At 40.2% G+C, this 17,572-nt stretch overlaps 2 protein-coding genes across 2 annotated transcripts; one reads left to right on the top strand and one right to left on the bottom strand.

Moving 5' to 3' along the window:
- Positions 1 to 3,191: 3,191 nt before the first annotated feature.
- On the bottom strand, positions 3,192 to 8,833 carry zgc:171929 (uncharacterized protein LOC100124596 homolog). The gene is made up of 4 exons (XM_037477755.2): positions 8,734 to 8,833; positions 8,320 to 8,546; positions 7,281 to 7,464; positions 3,192 to 3,490 (listed from the first exon to the last, which is right to left on the bottom strand). The coding sequence occupies exons 1-4, from the start codon at positions 8,831 to 8,833 to the stop codon at positions 3,192 to 3,194; spliced, it is 810 nt and encodes a 269-aa protein (XP_037333652.2).
- Positions 8,834 to 12,959: 4,126 nt separating this feature from the next.
- On the top strand, positions 12,960 to 17,572 carry LOC119222767 (leucine-rich repeat-containing protein 72). The gene is made up of 5 exons (XM_062562295.1): positions 12,960 to 12,997; positions 14,084 to 14,265; positions 14,630 to 14,821; positions 14,900 to 14,977; positions 16,056 to 17,572. Exons 2-5 carry the CDS (start codon positions 14,114 to 14,116, stop codon positions 16,243 to 16,245), a joined length of 612 nt encoding a protein of 203 aa, XP_062418279.1. The 5' UTR covers positions 12,960 to 12,997; positions 14,084 to 14,113; the 3' UTR covers positions 16,246 to 17,572.

The raw sequence follows: 17,572 nt of genomic DNA, 5'->3' as shown, positions 1-17,572 counted from the left end.
CTGTGACTAACGAGCTCACACCAGCAGACAGACAGTGAGTTACTGAGAATCCACACCTCAAACAAATGCCCTCTGGAGCAAAACTCTTTGGGGTAGCCAAAAAATAATGTGATAATAGAGTAAAGACTCTACCGAACGCATGAGTATAGTTTTCATGTCTCTATGTGTTAACTGCTTAACTTGCAGTTTACAAAACATGTACTTTCTGTTGTTTTTAAAAAAAATGTCGGCAGATTTGTATTGAAGCTTATGGGGCTCGGGACAGACTGTGTCTCACTATTGGGCTTCTCACGCAAAAAGTAAATAACTGTGGGATTCCATACTCTATGAGTCCGACCAGCACAGGCACGGCATCATTTTTTTTTCTAGAAATGAAGCCTGAAAATTAATATATTGTGGCCGTAAAAGCAAAAGTTCCTTTTTTTTACTTAACCCTGACACAGCTCCCAGTCTGCCTCACTCTAAGAAAACCCAATACACACTCATGTAAAACTCAGAAACGGACCCAAAAACTAATGAAACATAATTAGTGATTATGAAAAAAGTATAATAGATGTCAACAAGCGGTTTTTATATAAAATTGTTCGGACTTGTGTCAACATTTAAAAGTTTAAATGGTTTCTCTCGCTGAAAGATTGGAAAAGCTGAAAAAGTTGAAAGTTGAAGAAGTTTAGAGAGGATTTGAAAGTTTTATCCATTGGAAACCATGTTTAAACGGTTGATTTTAGTTAATATAAATTAAATTATAGCTAGAAAGAGCTAGAAAGCTGAAAAGTCATAGCCCCCCCCTCTCCTGAAGGAGCTGAACATTTTAATATTTGAATGGTCTTAATAGCTGTGTGAAGAAGTTGAAAGGGAAGAAATAATAATAAGTTGAACAAAGATTCGAAGAACAATACTTGGAATGCATCGATGCTATCCAACAATTACTACTCTGCTTTGCTCTACAATTTCTTTTGTTCTTCCTCCTCCTTGTACCACTATTTTTACAGTATGGTACCCCGCATCTCAAAATGTGTCCTTTGTTTCTGTGATACTGTAATGTTCTTTGTTCTGTTGATATCAACCTACAACCAGTCAAGATCTATTGAGCAGTCAGTACTGTACCAAATCAAAAGCAAAATGTTAGGCCTACTACAGTATACAATACTACAGTAGAACGGACACAAATCGAAAATGTCAACGTTCATCGATTTTCTTCTTATTGTCTTTAGGTTAGGGTTGGACTGTTGCACAAATTTCATCACATATTTCCACTCTTTGTCCTCCTGTTCATCGTCGCCCACCGCACATATGCACTTGTCCTCGTCTTCATCCTGTTTCTTCTATCCGTTCTGAGACTTTATCCTTCCCACCTGTTTGCTCACTGAACTGGCTTATATTGGTTGTGTCATATCATTTGTTACAACTGAATTTAATTATGAGTGATTGTGTTAATCAGTGACATGTGTTCTCTATTTGTATTTGATTGTTGACACTTGTGTTTACCAGTATGGATGACATAGAGTGCAGAATGTGTTAGGACTGTGTATATGAGCCAAAACACGGAGATACACACAGAACATAGAGGGTCAGATCAAGTAATTTAATACAATTGAGAGATGCTTTCAGATCCTGATTGGCCTTCTCTGTCTGACCATTTGATTGCAGATGGAACCCTGAAGACAGACTGGCAGATGCACCAAGGGCCGAACAGAATACCTTCCAAACACGTCAAATGAATTGTGGACCTCTATCGGAAACGATATCCACAGGTATTCCATGGGGACAGAATACATATTGGACTAAGAGGTCAGCTGTCTCACTACCAGTAGGTCATTTTGGCAATGCTATACAGTGAACAGATTTAGAGAATCTGTCCACGATGGAAAGTATAGTATCATTACCTGCAGACATTGGACTTCACCGGCCTCAAAGTACAACGCCATGTGAGACCAAGGGTGACAATTCCCCACATCGTAGTTTCTTTCTGCTTTTGACAAGGCACAAGGATGGAGTTTCTGGTCTGGGGGGGAGTTGAGGGAACTGAAGGAGGAAAGGGGTACAGGAAGCGTGAAGATAAATCCCTATCTGACACAGTACTCCTTGCACAGGATGGTACAGAAGGGAAGGGGGGGGGGGGGACACCTAAACATCCTGGTTAACATCCGTCTGAGACGAAAGCGGCTCCAGATCCAGAGCAGAGTGCGCGGGTTGGGATGTAGGGTTTGACCATGCCCTGGATGTAGACTGGACCCGATCCATTCACAGCATGGTACGTGAGCACCAGTGCTTTGAACTGGATGCGGGCAGCCACCGGTAACTAGTGGAGAGAACGGAGAAGTGGAGTAGTGTGGGAGAATTTAGGAAGGTTGAAGACCAGTCGAGCTGCTGCATTCTGAATGAGCTGCAGAGGTCGAATGTTACAATAGTTAAGGCGGGAGATGACAAGAGCCTGAATCAGTACCTGCGCTGCATTCTAAGTGAGAATGGGTTGTATTCTACGCCCCGCTCACTATATACAAAATCCGAGACCAAAACTTTTTGATTCGATACCAAAGGTTTTTTGCTCCCAACACTTTTCGTTTTGAGAGCAAAAACAATAGTTTCATAAGCAAAACTAACAAATAATTCATTCTGAGTTCATAATATTTTTAGTTACAAACTTTATTTTAGCTTGCAATGCAAGAAAATGGCTCTCGAAACATTTCTTTTTGTTTGCATAATAAAGACACAAATCTACCTTCATACATACCTCGCCATGCTTTTGCAAAAGAAATACGCCTACGTGGGTGTCAAAGCATTAGTACATGAGGCCCTGAGGGTAAATTTAAATAAAATGATAATGCCTTGGCAGTACATGGAAAATGTATATTTAATTTGCTAAGTTACATTTTGATTTGGAAGATTTTTTTTAACTGCTTCTGTATAAAGAGAACAATGCAGATATTTATGCAATAATTCTTGCCCACATTCATATTCATGATATGTATATCACACTCATGCATCTTAAGCCATCTGTGGCTTGTGGCTAATATAATATATAGTAATATAAAATGGTGCATTGGGAGTTACAGTAAATCACTCGGTTGGTCAGTCTCTGAAAAATGTATGAATGTGATAATGACATATAAAATTGTTAAAAACGAAAACCTTTGAATCAAGACAAAAAATATTAAAAGTGGAACACAGTTGAATAGAAATTACAAAACTTAAATTAAATTATTAAAAAGGTATCTCCCTGCTGGAGCAAAGCTGCTGTTCTCATGGGCCTGGCGGCGGTAGTACCTGCGGAGGGCAGGGCTACCAGGATGGCACTGTCTCACATGGAGAAAGTACTCATCAGGGCGGCTTGAGGTATAACCGCAATCCTCACACACAAAGATCTTCGAGCGTCTTTGGCGGTAGGCATACTGTTGGTGAACGCTGTGAATCTTCCTCATATGAGACTCAAGGGAGCAGCGCTGTGTGAAAGCTTTCTCACATAGCTCACACTTGTAGGGACGGATACCTGCAGCAGAAGGAGACAAAACAAGTTTGTGTTGATTGCAGGGGTTTTCTTGATATCAAGGAAGGATCCGCCAACAACTCAATAGCCAGGATGCAACATTATTGAATTCCGATAGAAGATTTGTATCCGCCGCATTCCTTAAACATCTTTGAGATCCGAGCGGATGTAGCTGTGGTATGCTTGCATGGACCAGCGGCCCATGATGGAAGGTGTTTTACAATGCCATCACTGGAGGGTGTGGTAGCAGTACTGATTTTAAAGGAGCGTCCTCAGAGTACGAGGAGGAAGAAATGCTGGACGAGGGGAGAATGTTTCAGAAGTGCTGGTGGAACCAGAATCTGGTGGCTACATTGCCGGTTTCTTAGGTGAAGAGTTAGTCGGTCGGTGACGATAGGCTCTGGGATTTTGTAAGCAGCTAGGAAAGGGTCTCGAATGGACTCAGGGGTGACAGTGTCTTAAAGTAAAAGACTAGTGTAGGTTGGTCTTATTGTTTAGGTTTTGTTTGCTTTACGTAGAATGTGATTGTGTCTTCTGAGAAACAGGATTAGTCGGAAAAGCAAACATACATACATACATGCACTCTTGGAATTGGAAAAATTGACAAAACATGTCACATATCCAGTAAGACAAGAGTGGGTGACGACAATGGACAGTGCTGACTCCCCAGCCCATCAAGGGCTCAAGTAGTAGTAAGAACTTGAAGCATTGTGCTGATCAGCTGTCTCCGGTGTTCAGACATCTTCAACACCTCCCTGGAGCTATGCCATTATCGTTCCTGTTTCCAAAAAGCCCAGGTTCACAGGCCAGTCGCCCTGAGTTGTATAGTCATGAAGTCTTTTGAACGGATTGTCCTATCCAACCTAAAAACCTTCCCCCCAAGGCTGCGTTCTTTCCCCTCTGCTCTTCTCTCTGTACACAAACCCAAAGTCCACCAGGCCATCAAGCTCCTGAATTTTGCGGATGACACCACCGTCATTGGACTCATCTCTGCTGGGGATGAGTCCGCCTACAGATGGGAATCAGACCATCTGGTGACGTGGTGCAGCCCAAACAACTTAGAGCTCAACACTCGAAAGACGGTCAGTGCTTCACACTGGATCATCTTTTGTGTTGCGCTTGCGCAGGTCGAGTCTGGAGGGCACGAACTGACTGCAGAGACACAGTTAAAAGAACCATCCTTAACGCCAGGGCGCCATCCAGGCACTGCAATACAAAAACCCAGGTGGAAGCTATTTTCCGATTAGTGTGCGGTTCAGGACAGGGACCCAGTACGGTGCCCCGTACCGGCTATACTTGAATTTCTGTAGTCCCTCCTGGAAAGAAGCCTGTCTCTACCCTGGAAGTGTAGGTGGCCGCAATTTCAGTGCAACACACTAAGGTCGACGACAACACTGTAGGGAGCCACAGATTAGTGTCCCTCTTCCTGAGAGGTGCTCTGCGACTGCATCACCCAAAGGCCCTGAGGGCCCCTGCAATGGGACCTGCAATTGGTATTGGACACCCTATGCTCGCCTCTGTTTGAACGCCTTAAACAGGTGAACTGAAATGGCTGTCGACCAAAAAGGTTTTCTCCTCACGTCAGCTAAGCGTGTGTGCGAGCAAGCTATGTCAGTGAGCGTATCTTGTCTGAGGTGGAACTCAGACGGCTCAGGCGTGACCTTGTGGCCTGATGCAGCATTTCTGCCCGAGGTGCTGACACGCTTACACATTATCAGGAATCAGGAAACGACGGAAGACAGTACAATAATGACAACGTAGTGCAGAAATAAGAGTATAATAAAATATATTTATAGATATATAACAGAAAGTGACAAAGTGAATGTACTGGGAATGAGAGTCAGTCAGGGGGGGCCCCGGGCTCTGTTGATGAGCCAGACTGCCGAAGGGAAGAAACTGGGCAAGGCGTGCCCGTGGAAGATATCTGTACTGCAGCATCCTGGGCTTTGTTGGTATAAAGACTCGACCTGTGCAAGCCTGAGACAGAAGATAATCCAGTGTGAAGCTCATCCAGGATTTATAGAACCGTAGCTACATACGTAACTTTCGTTTTGAAACATTCTCAGTTTAATACTCATGACTTGAACTTACCTACATAAGTATACAAGACCATCAGAGAGATGTCTATTTATTAGGGCCAAGACTCAATTAGAAATATTAATCTAATTAGAGGCTTTATATTTAATTAATCTAAATGAATCGCATTTTAACTGCATAAATATTTGACCTGAGAACAGTGAGAAGTAATTTTTGGGATAGTTAAGGCAAATGAGTGAGTTGAATGAGTTTCTCCAATAAAGTCTCTTTATCTTCCTTTTCATAAAGCTGCTGGACTCTTTTCGTCACTGTCTTTCTGCATGGCAGCTCGTATGTTGTGTCAGACGACGCAATCTGTAGTACATTTTGCAGGCCCTTATCGTCTACCACTCCAAATGGTCTACAGTCGAGTGCAATCCAGTGAGCCAGGCCGTTGGTTATTTTTTCAGACGTGGACTTAGTTACCCTGGTCCTTAAACCAGTCATCCGGTGGAGTGTGGGTTGGGTGTGGGTCCTTGTACTCGGAGTCGGGCTAACGTCTATGCTAGCTGCTAAATGTTTTGCGTTGAGGTGATACTTGAGGCTCGATGTGCTGCATTGATATGCAAATTCCTTGTTGCATAGCTTGCACACAACCATGCACTTATCGACGCCTCCATCCGTTCGTTTTTTTATAACAAAATTTCCCATTCACAGGGCCAACCAAAACGGTCTCGTCAGCTTCTTCGTTCATGTTCACTGTGGTTTGTTGTTGTCTAAAGTCATGAACGCTAGTTGGTGCTCCAGTTTAATCAGTCCGCCGAAACTCATCCAGTGAGAAATGTCCCGCGGTGCAAAAAATAAGTGTAAAAATGCGTGATGTTATTTTTTGTGTAATTAATTCATCTTAATTCACATTGTAATTAATTAATCTCAATTAACGCGTTAAAGTCCCGGCTCTACTATTTATATATATTTATTCTTTCTGCTTTCCATTGATATCGGCCAGATTCCGTGTAAAATTAGATGAAATCATGCAGGTTGACCAGAAACTCCTTCAGCTCACTTCAGCTAAATTTGAATAACTTATAACTTAAACATATCCACTTTTGTCAATGGAAACCTTCCAAAATCAACATAAAATGAAAGTTTCTTGTAGTAGCATTTACTACAGCTTTAAGAGCACTCACAGTTCACTTGAGTTTTGAACATCTTTACTTTTACCTGTAGTTAAAGTCACATTTAAAAAAAGAAATGAACATATCAATCATATGCAATAGAGTAGGGGTGTCCACACCTTTTCAGCTCGCAAGCTACTTTTCGATCGACCAAGTCAATGGCAGGCGATCTACCAGCCTTGCCCTATTGGGTACCCCTGCAATAAAGTATCCCAAAAAGCGCCTCATAGGATTATTAATCCAAAACAATATAGATGGCTGGATTGTCCATGGTTTTGCTGAATACACATGACATCCATTGCAGTCTGTCCATCCCGGGAGAGGGTTTTTCGTGTGCCAATGTCAGGGTTTCAGGACAGAGGATGTCACTTGTATACAATGTGGAGCCCTCTGAGGCAAACTTGAAATTTGCGATTTTGGGCTATACAAAATGAATTATATTGAAATTAGTTGATTTGAATTGCAGACACATTTTCACACAGTGATAGTGGTAGTATATTTAATGAGAATTTATGGCACTTTTGTAGCTTCCCAGTAAAATGTATTTTTTGTTTTTGTTGTGTATAAATGTAGGTGTGTGAGCCGAGTTTATTCCTGACCTGTGTGTGTTCGCATATGCCTCTTGAGGTCGAAGGTATCGTTGAATCCTTTGCCACAAAATCGGCAAGGATGTCTCTTCACCAAGTTGTGGCACTTTAGGTGTCGGGTCAGCATGCGCTGCAGAGGGAATATCTTGTAGCACATTGGGCACACAAAGTCTCCTGATCCAGGGGAGGGACGGGGCTGTAAAGACCAAAGTGCTTGATGAATATGAAAACGTGGGTGTTATCTGCATCAATATTTTTCTCTCCATCTCAAACGCTTACAGGGTAAAATATCTTGCTTAAATAGTTATCAATCTACAATGAGAAAATCATTTCTAATAAAGACTAGTATTAATATTACATTCATTTTGAACTACACCCTGGCGTGGATATCCGGCTGTGCCCTCTGACAAGACCAATTCTCTAACTGTGGTATTTGTATGTTGTTTGATGCTGCCTTATCTCAGCAGCTAGACACAGCTAACTTACCTAAACTTGATTTAAATGGAGCTTTTCTAGCATTGGTAAATTGACCTCAAGAGCTCCCATCTAACTGCTGTCCCACTGTAGTCGTTTAAGATTCTAAACTCTGTTTTAGAATCTCTGAATCAAAATCCTTCATTGCCGACAGGGCACAACATAAGACCCAAAGGCTGATGCTATGTAACTCACCAAATCACCATGTCCACCTCTTTCAAAGTGAGGGCTGATACATCCATTGGATTCCCTACTACCACATTAGTAGGCATATTCAGGGACAATGCAAACTATCTCTAACTGTCTTAATCTTTGAGCAGCATTACTCAATAAGCTCCTAACTCTCTCTTACTAAAGTACTTACTAAATAATGCCATAGCAAAACAGCTTCCATAGCTGCTTCAATAATTTTTACCCAAGCTTTTGGTCAGCTTGGCCAGCTTTTAGAGTCAAGCCATCTGTCTTGCTATCTTTGGCGTTCTTCCCCTGCCTGCAAAGATTACTTCCCTGTCCACTGAGTCAGTCAAAAATATTATAAGAATGCTACTATACTTGACAAGAAAATGGGACCTATAACCTTTGCTCTGTGAAGTGCCAGTGTAGTGGGCTCGTAGACGGAACGCCGGAGCATAACCGTGGACCAGCTTGGCCTGTTGTCAGCCCCTGGTCTTCCTGATCGTTCCAAAGGTACTGACACTCTCATTCCTCCTGTGCCACATCCTAAGGTGATGACTGACGGAGACACAGTTGCAGGGTGTTGGGGATCAGGACAGCTGGGTGTCTGCTTCATACACATTTCATCAACTAAAAGGGCATAGAAGGAAACAATTGTTTTTTTTAAGTGATTTAACAAGGTCCAAGTAAATATATAAAAATATAAACATAGAAATACAAAAATGACATGACAGCTTCAGAGGAATAAACTAGGAAATTACTGCTTACATATGACAGTTGAAAGCATAAGCTATAAGAATAACATTAAAATTCTTACCAAATGTATTATCTTCTTTCCATTCAAGTTGTTCTGGCTCTTTCCACTGCCATGCTCCACATGCTCCACGTTTCTTTTTCACAAGGAAAGACCTCGGCATCCTTATGAATTAAATTCGTCTTAGTTCTCTTTTTCTTCTGCTCCTGTCGATTTTATATCTCTTACTCAACTTCTGATATTTGTGGACCAACCTATATATTACCTCATATCCAAGACTCATCAGTCAACAACATGCAGGTAAAGTATGTCAGCAAAATCACAGTGGTAATTTCCATAACACTCCCTTGGAAGGGTAGGTAGGTTTGGAGCTCTAGAGAATGGGGGCGGGGGCTCAGTATTTTGACTGATGTACACCTGTGTTTATTGTGTGCGTGCACCATTTGAACTGGTCCCCACTGGTTTTGCATTTCAGGTAGTGAGAATCCGGAAAGCTTCGCATTCAAGTGGCCCCTGGCATGCAAATTCTAGCCCCAGACCAAGCCCTGGCCCTAGACAAAGGGCACGGTTTGAGTAACAGGAGCAAATACAGAGGAGCCACAGCCTTAACTGCTAGGTAAATATGCCCTTTCTCTTTGTAGCCTATTTCTGTTGCATTTGTTTGGGATTATAAACTTAAAAAAAATTCACACAAGTGGCCAAGTCCACTGGATAGGTTGAACAGAAAATGGTGATTCAGAAAATGCACTGATTGCCGGATACATTACTTTTATATCCATTGAATATCTGCCAATGAACAACACATTTATAAAAAAAAGCTTTAAAACACTTTCTAATTTTATGCACTTTAAGTGCATGCATTGAAGGAAAATTAACTGCATCTGATTTTCCCTGGACTCTGCGTATATGTAAATGCAAATTAAGCTTTTGACTAAAGCCCATCATGCAAAAGCAATAGAGGTCACACCAATAACATGAACGATGATCATGTACAAACTGTCCGGTACTATTAACACACTTAGTGCTTTAATATGCCACTTTTCTCCCGCTTTTCAGCTGTGCCATTCCCAGTATATTGTCCCACTAAGGAATTCAAAACAGAAAAGGTGTCTGTCCGTCATTGGTGGTGGGGTGGGGAAATATAAACAGTTTGGTACTACAATCAAATTGGTAAATGATACAAAAACCATACAGTTACTCATTTTAAAGGGCTATTCAAAGCTCACTTTGCAGTTCACTTCATATGAATTTTCTCCAAAACATAAGTTAAAAGTTTATAATATTTCCAATATCATTTTGTTAATGTCTTCATTAAGTACATTTGCCTTTTGATAATAAATCCCTAAATCCTGTGTAACAATCTGATATGAATTGAATTTCATTAACGTCCTGCTGAGACTTTTGACAGTACTGTGTGTTGTTGCCCATCGGAGCTGCACTCTAACTGTATGCAAAACAGCAGCCTGTGTGCTGCAGCATGGAAATTAAATGGTAAAAAGCTAGCTTCAGTATTACTTTGTACTAAAACTGTCCCCATCCCCTGTCTAAATTCTATCTTTTTGTCCACTGACTCAAATCCTAGTAATAGGCACTGTGCATGTCCAGTTTGAGACACTGTGAGAGTCATGTTTTTCTATTTCTCCAGTGCCTTCAACACCTTCCAGTGTCGCTTCTGAGGGAACAGCAGGAGCCAACCTCACTTCATGGATCTTGAAGTGGCTCACAGACTTTCCCCAGTATGTGTGGATATGTGAGAGTTAGACCTGGTGTACAGGAATGGAGCACCACTTTTGCTCCATTCCTGTTCTCAATAGACATTCCAGACTTCCAATATAACTCTGCTAACTGACAACTGCAGAAATTCTGATTCTGGAATCGTCAGCCACAATTCTGCAGGTCTCCAGAACCGTTCCTTTTTCAGAACGGCATGAACTGATCTCACTGAGGTATGTAGCGGCATGGACCCGCCTCCTCATCCTTATGCAAATCCCATGTAAATGAGTATATTTACATGGGAATTTGCAGTAAATGTTTTTTTCTAACTTTATTGAGAAATTAGCAAAACACAGCGACTTCAAAACCTAAATAGAGTAATGTATCTCTTTTATATTGGCAAATCCCTTCTTTGTGAGACTTTAGAAATGAAGGGGTTCTGTATTTGCTCATAGCCAGTTTGACTACAATGGTAACAACGTGTGTGTACGTACTCCAAATCATTTCTCAGTGGAATTGTTTGAGTTAGAAAGAAAGTATCCTTTATTATGCCCAGTGGGGAATTTATTCTCTGCATTTCATCCACCCGTGGGAGCAGTATGCTGCCGTAAAGGCGCCCATGGAGCAGTTAGGTGCTAGGTGTCATGCTCAGGGACATGGCACATGAAGCAGTCGGGGTTCAAACCATCAACCACGCAGTTACCAGCGCACCCTGTCTACTTCATGCGCCATGGTTGCCCCCAAGACCGTTTAAGTATATCGACCTGTAAGTCTCAGTGATTGTCGTCTGATGCAATAATTTCCACAACATAAATTATGATATGATTCATAGCAGTGTATTTCCCCTCTTGATCTCAGAATACATTTAATACGGCTTTAACTAAGACTAATACTAATACATTTTCCATCAGTGCTTGAGTCTTCAGTGGCAGTGTCCTATTCCTGCCAGGAGGGGGGGTTATTAGACCAATTTTGCGATTACCGTATTTTCGAGACTATAAGGCGCACTTAAAATCCTTTTTTTTTCTCAAAAAACGACAGTACGCCTTATAATCCGGAGCGCTATATATATGGATCAATTGGTTGATCAGACATTGCCAAAAAAAAATGTTAACTGATGATGGTAGCATTCGGCTAACATTTTGTCGCTACACGCAAAACGTTCACATGGACAACCATTCAGAACAAATTGATACCATAAGAATCACACTATAATGTTTTAGTAAGGTATTCTATGTCCTCTAAACCCTACATGCATTATGTGAGTGGACACGCTAATGATTTGTCATTCTAAAGTTAGTTAACATGGACAAATTCGTCATGGAAAAATGTGTAAAAATGTTTTCCTGATGTGTTGACGCTTGACATGAAGTCCACTTCCCAATCCATTACGCATTTCCAGTTTTTGTGAAAAATGACTATTCAGCGATAATGTATAGTTGGGTGGTTTAATTAAGATTGTTAATGGGGTTTATAGAAGGGATTTGGGCGGGGATGGCTGGGGTAAAAAAGAAGGGTTAGAAAGGGGGGGGGCAGAGTTGAAAGGGAAGGGGCAGTAAGGGGTGGGTCTTTAGAAAACATGGCTGGTGGGGAAGAAGCATGGTTAGAAAGGTGGGGAGCAGGTGGGAAGAAATCAAGGGAGGGGAGGGCATCTGTGAGTGGGGGGAAAAGGCAGTGTTAGAACTCATGTAAGGGAGGGGGTGCAAAGGAGGTTCTGAAATGTCCTCTGTAAGACCTGAATAGCTTAAAGTCCTGTCAGACAGCACTAATTAGCTAATCAGCTGTGAGAATCCACACCTCAAACAAATGTCTCGTAGTGCAAAACAATAAGAGTCACCCAAAAAATAAGGCGATTTTGAGAAACCCAAGACTCTACCGAACGCGTTCCTGGGGTTTACATGTCTGTCGGGTCCTTAATACAGCTTTAGCGGAAGTTTACAAAACGTGTACCTTCTGTCTTTTATTAAAAAATATGTCTAGCAACTAGCAAACTACCTGCACTAACGCTAACTAGCTTACCAAAAAGAACAGTCTTTTCCGTATCGAGTGGACCGCACAACTGGTTAACTGGTGTGCTTAATTAAAACACTCACATACACTCCATACATTAACGTTGAAATGTGGTCTAAATGCAGCCCTCTTTCCAAAGTCTGCGAAAAGACGTTCACCTTTAAACCAATCTGCAACATCTTTTCAACGTCGGCCACAGATGTCTTGGGCTACTTTGTTCAAAGGCTGTTGTTCAAATAGTCTCTGTCGCCACTCTCTTTGACTCTCATTCTATGGTCTATTGTGAGCTCCATTCTTCAGCCAGCATGAAGTTGTGTCTCGCATTCTGTTCAGTCATTAGTAATTTTCTACAGTAAAAGGGGGTTTCATGTTCACATTTCTTAACAGTTTATAAACTGTGTTGTTGTTTTCCATTATTTGAGGAATGTAACACTTTCAATCTTATGAAGATCTGTTCTAATGGGTCCTGCAAACTACAGCAATGTGATTATCCCCATCATGTGATCTACAGCCGGGGGTATGAAAGAGGGCCTTTTATGTGAGCTGAAAGCATTTCATAGAGTTAGCAGGCACTGAAAAGATTGGCTGGATGCTCTTCAGCTCGGTAAGTCCTACTAAAACTGTCTATGCTGCATCTAAATTCTTATGAGGGATTAAGGATTTCAAACAGTAGCAGAATAACTTGAAATATGTGTAGTTTAAAATGAGTGTCAACCAATACTGGTTGATAACCAGTGCAAATCACAAAACAGTAAAACGTTTTGAGGATTTGGCAGCAGTTTCTAATGGAATACAGTACCTTACTTTCTGGTAACATGTTATGGTAACTATTATCTGCTCACTTACCTCACTATTGTGCAGACATGGGCTATAAAAAACACAACTCAATCCAAAGAACAGCTCTGCTTTGAATAATCTTAACTATAATATGTCCTTTAGCGACTATATTTTCTTTTCTGAGAGATATATTTATTACATTACAAAATTCATAATTTGTTTAAAAGTTTTGCAGGTCAATGTGTTTTGGCCTTAGTGACTGGGATAGGTTATTTTGATTTTAAACCATAAAGGATAATTGATTATATACTGTAGATTGTATAGCAAATTTCCCTTTTTTAAAGAGAGATGAGTGTATCTGTATGTTTGAAACTATGTCACTGTATTCTGACATTTCTTTATCTTTTTCTCCACTTTTACATCACTTTTCTGAGCAAAGCCCACTGAGTCTGAAAAATCTTCTGTTCACTTATTTCATCTCTCTGCAAATCTTGAACTAGTTAGTTAGAGCTTGGGACAGCCAGGCTAACCTTGTCACCCTGCTGTCCTCCAGTGTTAATTCTAGGCTAACCATCTATTTTCTTATCTTCAATGTATATACCAAAAATACCTGATTCAGATATCTTATATGTGGTGAATGTGATGTTTCAAAAATGTTGCTAATGCAACAAGTTCTGCAAAGACAGTCACAAAAGTGATTGACAGAACTCAGGTGTATATTTTAAATGTACACTGGTATGGCCTTAACATAAAAAATTGTAATTTCTCCTTTCTATTCAGCTGAAACCCTAACATTACTTTGTGACAGATTATCCTTTTACTCATTCATGCCTATTCACAATTTTTTGACTGAGCTGTTTATTAAAAGTTGGAATGTGACACGATAATCTGATTTCCATCTCCATTATTACAGGTGAAGGGGAGCACATCATTTTTTTAAATCATGGATCATGCAGCATCAGGCCAACCCAGCCCCACCTCAAGCTTTCAGTGGCTCTCTTTTGCTTACCAGAGCCTGACAGAAATCCCTTATGAAACCATTCTGCCACAGACAGCCTTGGAGGTGCTGGATCTGAGTTACAACCTGCTGAATGAGTATCCTTTTCCAGTCAAAAGGCCTGCTTCGTGTACCAGTGTTACAAACCTGTTTTTTATAATCTGAAACGAAAGGGAATGTCATTAATTAATTTACAGGTATTTATTTCCTCATAGATGTGTTGGACAAATGAATAATATATTGTTTAAAGTTAAATGTTAGTGAATCATCAGTGAGTATTTTTCAATTCATGTATATGTGGCAACACATACACTACATATCTTATTTGGTCCACTATTAATTTGTAATCCACTAGCTGGAGGAACCTCTAACAGTGCCATAGCCCTGGCCGTCGTCGAGGGATCCAAGGCCGATACAATGTGGAAATGGGCCAGGGAAGTTTAAATATTGTCCTTCATTCAGTCTTTATTGGAACCCTGCTCTGCTGGGCCAACTGGAGAAGCTCAGCACTCTGATCCTGGACTGCAACAATTACACATCTCACATCAAGTTTCCCTACATGCCCAGTGTCACCACAGTGTGGATCAACAAGAACAAGATCAACAATCTGCCTGTTTTTGTGGAAGAAATCCGATGGAAGTTCCCGAACATAAAGTGAGCCTGGAATTGTGTAATTAGTATGTTAATGGTTATGAACACAATATGTATTTGCTTTATTCCTTTCTAATACAGGATTCTCAGTATGATGAACAACGAGGCAGCCCCTAGTTATTTTAATGGAGGAAGTCTTACTCAGTACGAAGACTACAGGTGACCAACAACGTCCTTTCCACAACATGCACCAAATCCAAACAATGTGTATATACTGTGTACTTAATATATTTATATTCTCTCTTCATCAAAAATAATCATACAGGTTTTCATTTGACTAATATTAACATGGCCATGGGCAGGTTTTTAGTGGGGTTTTATTTACACTGTGGGGTTGGCATTTGTATCATCAGAGCAATAATATGGTACTAGAATGTTATGTATCTAGTCAAAATTGGTCTTGTGATTATTAACCCCAAATTATGGTCTGTTTAGCGACATTAAACCTGCTCTTTTATTAGTAGTTTAAGGAAGTTAAAAAATAATGAACGATGTTTAACAACATCATAAATCATGTCAAATCAATAAATGTCAATGATTTCACAATTACAAACATACTTCAACTATGAAAAGGGGTTAAAGGAGATACTTAAAACCATATAAAAAAGATTCTTAACAAATACAAAGACACTCAAAATACCTATACCATATTAAAAATAACCTCAAAGAATGAAAAATGACTACAAAGAGTATCAAAACAAGTACAAAAATACCTACATCAATTACAAAGACACCCAAAATGAGACGAGCACTAGCTTTTTTTTTATCCTCGCCTCGTGGCCCTTCGTCCAGCCTCATTCTCGGGCTCGTTCAAGGATTTGTAGTTCGATCCCCTGCTCACACATAGCAGCGTCTCCTTGAGCAAGACACATAACATTGCTCCCGTAGCTGTGACGACAATGTGTGAATAATGTAAATGTTAATTGCTCATGGGCAGGTGACACTGTGTATGGTAGCACCTGTCATCATTATATGAATACAAAGAGAATCAAAACAACAACAAAAAGAGGCTAATCTATGAAGACTGTTTTCATTTTTCTTCTATGTCGAAGAGGGGGCGGGGCGTTTTGCATTGTGTCCAGGGGCAATTGTGTTATAATCAGCCCATGCATATTGAAGAAATATCTTAAATATACACTCTGGAACATAAGCCCTGTTTATTTTTTATTTGAAAAATGTGTAAAACAATCCGACCCCATTGATTCTGCAAATGTTTACACTCTGTTTGCCTCCTTAGACAGTATGTCATCAGTCAGATTCCTGGCCTGGAGATTCTGGACGACACTAAAGTCCTAGAGAAGGAGAGACTACAGGCTAGAAAAACCTACAAGCAGCAGAAGATCAGCCACAGCAGTAGAAAGAGGAAGGAGGAGTCATTAAAGAAACAAACACACATGCAGAAAAAGCCAACTGTCACAATAAAATAATATATATACATATATATATATACATATATATATGTATATATATATATTAACATGTCCCTCGCTGCGTTGTTGACTGCGATAGGTTTTTTCTTAATATATGCAGCTAGTTGGATATTTAAATAAACACCATGTTTTATAGAGCTGCACATAAAAAAAAGTGACATTTCTAATTGTGTTTGTGCATTTTGATAACTCAACTGAATTTCAGATTGGGTTACGTAACAGCTTTGTAAAGAAATGTTCCTTACATTTAAGTTATATAATATTTAAATATATGTCATTCATTATTTTGATGGTATTTGTTTGGAGACAAATAAAACAATCCAAGATCCCATTCCCTGGGTGGGATAATGAGCTGTATATGCATGTATTGTAAATATCATCTTTGATGTTACCACTAACAGAAGCCAGTCACTTGTTACTATGTTTTGCTGACTCAGCATTTCAATATATCGGCACAGATATGATTACATTTTTTATACTGCTGTGTACCTTTTTTGTCCTATAGAGAAGTTTTAATATCTCCAGAAAAGGATTAAAATTTCCAACAGGCTGTAGATAAATCGATTGTGTACATTCCTTTCAATTCATCATGATACCTGCGTAAAAATTTGTCAAATTCGACCCAAACACTATGTAAGGGTTAAGGGGGGATTATGGAATCAGTTTGTCCTTACCTTACTTCTGCAGTCAGTTATATGCCACACATACAGTATCAACCAAAAGTGTGTACCATGCATATGGATCCAAATGTATGAAAATGCAACTTTCTGCAGTTACTTCTGAAAGTATTAACGCAAATTCTATGGTGCTTAACCATGTGTTTTACATTTCTATGGCTTTTGATACATGTATTTTAGAAATAGACTGTAATTTCAGTTGGACAAAGACTTCTGTTGTGTTAGGAATTTAAGCAGAAGAGCACGCCTAGTGGTGAAAATATGTGTGACTAGTGATAGTATTATAGTTTGTGTGTTATTAGGTATCAGTTATTGTGTTATTATACTTTAATAAAACCTATAATATGAATTGTACGCATTGTATATCTTGTAGGTCATTTAATACTGTACACATAATTATCACAGTTTAGCTCCACATCCCCTTCACTCCACCTAATCAGTTCATTCTGTACACCTGCTTGGCACATTCATCTTGTCAGCCCAATCACACTCACCTGTCCTCCCTATTCACTCCCTTCAGTATTTAAACCACAGTCACTCACTCACTCGCTGACAGATTGTTCCTACGCTTCATGCCAAACTCTCCTGCACGTCGCTTCCGACGGATCTCCTATTGCCGACCCAGCTTGCCCCCGTTTAGCCCGCTA

The sequence above is a fragment of the Pungitius pungitius genome, chromosome 1 (genome assembly GCF_949316345.1).
Source record: "Pungitius pungitius chromosome 1, fPunPun2.1, whole genome shotgun sequence".
Classification (NCBI taxonomy): Eukaryota; Metazoa; Chordata; class Actinopteri; order Perciformes; family Gasterosteidae; genus Pungitius; species Pungitius pungitius.
The sequence above is the reverse complement of the archived record's forward strand: the minus strand, read 5'-3'. Positions and strand labels throughout refer to the sequence as shown.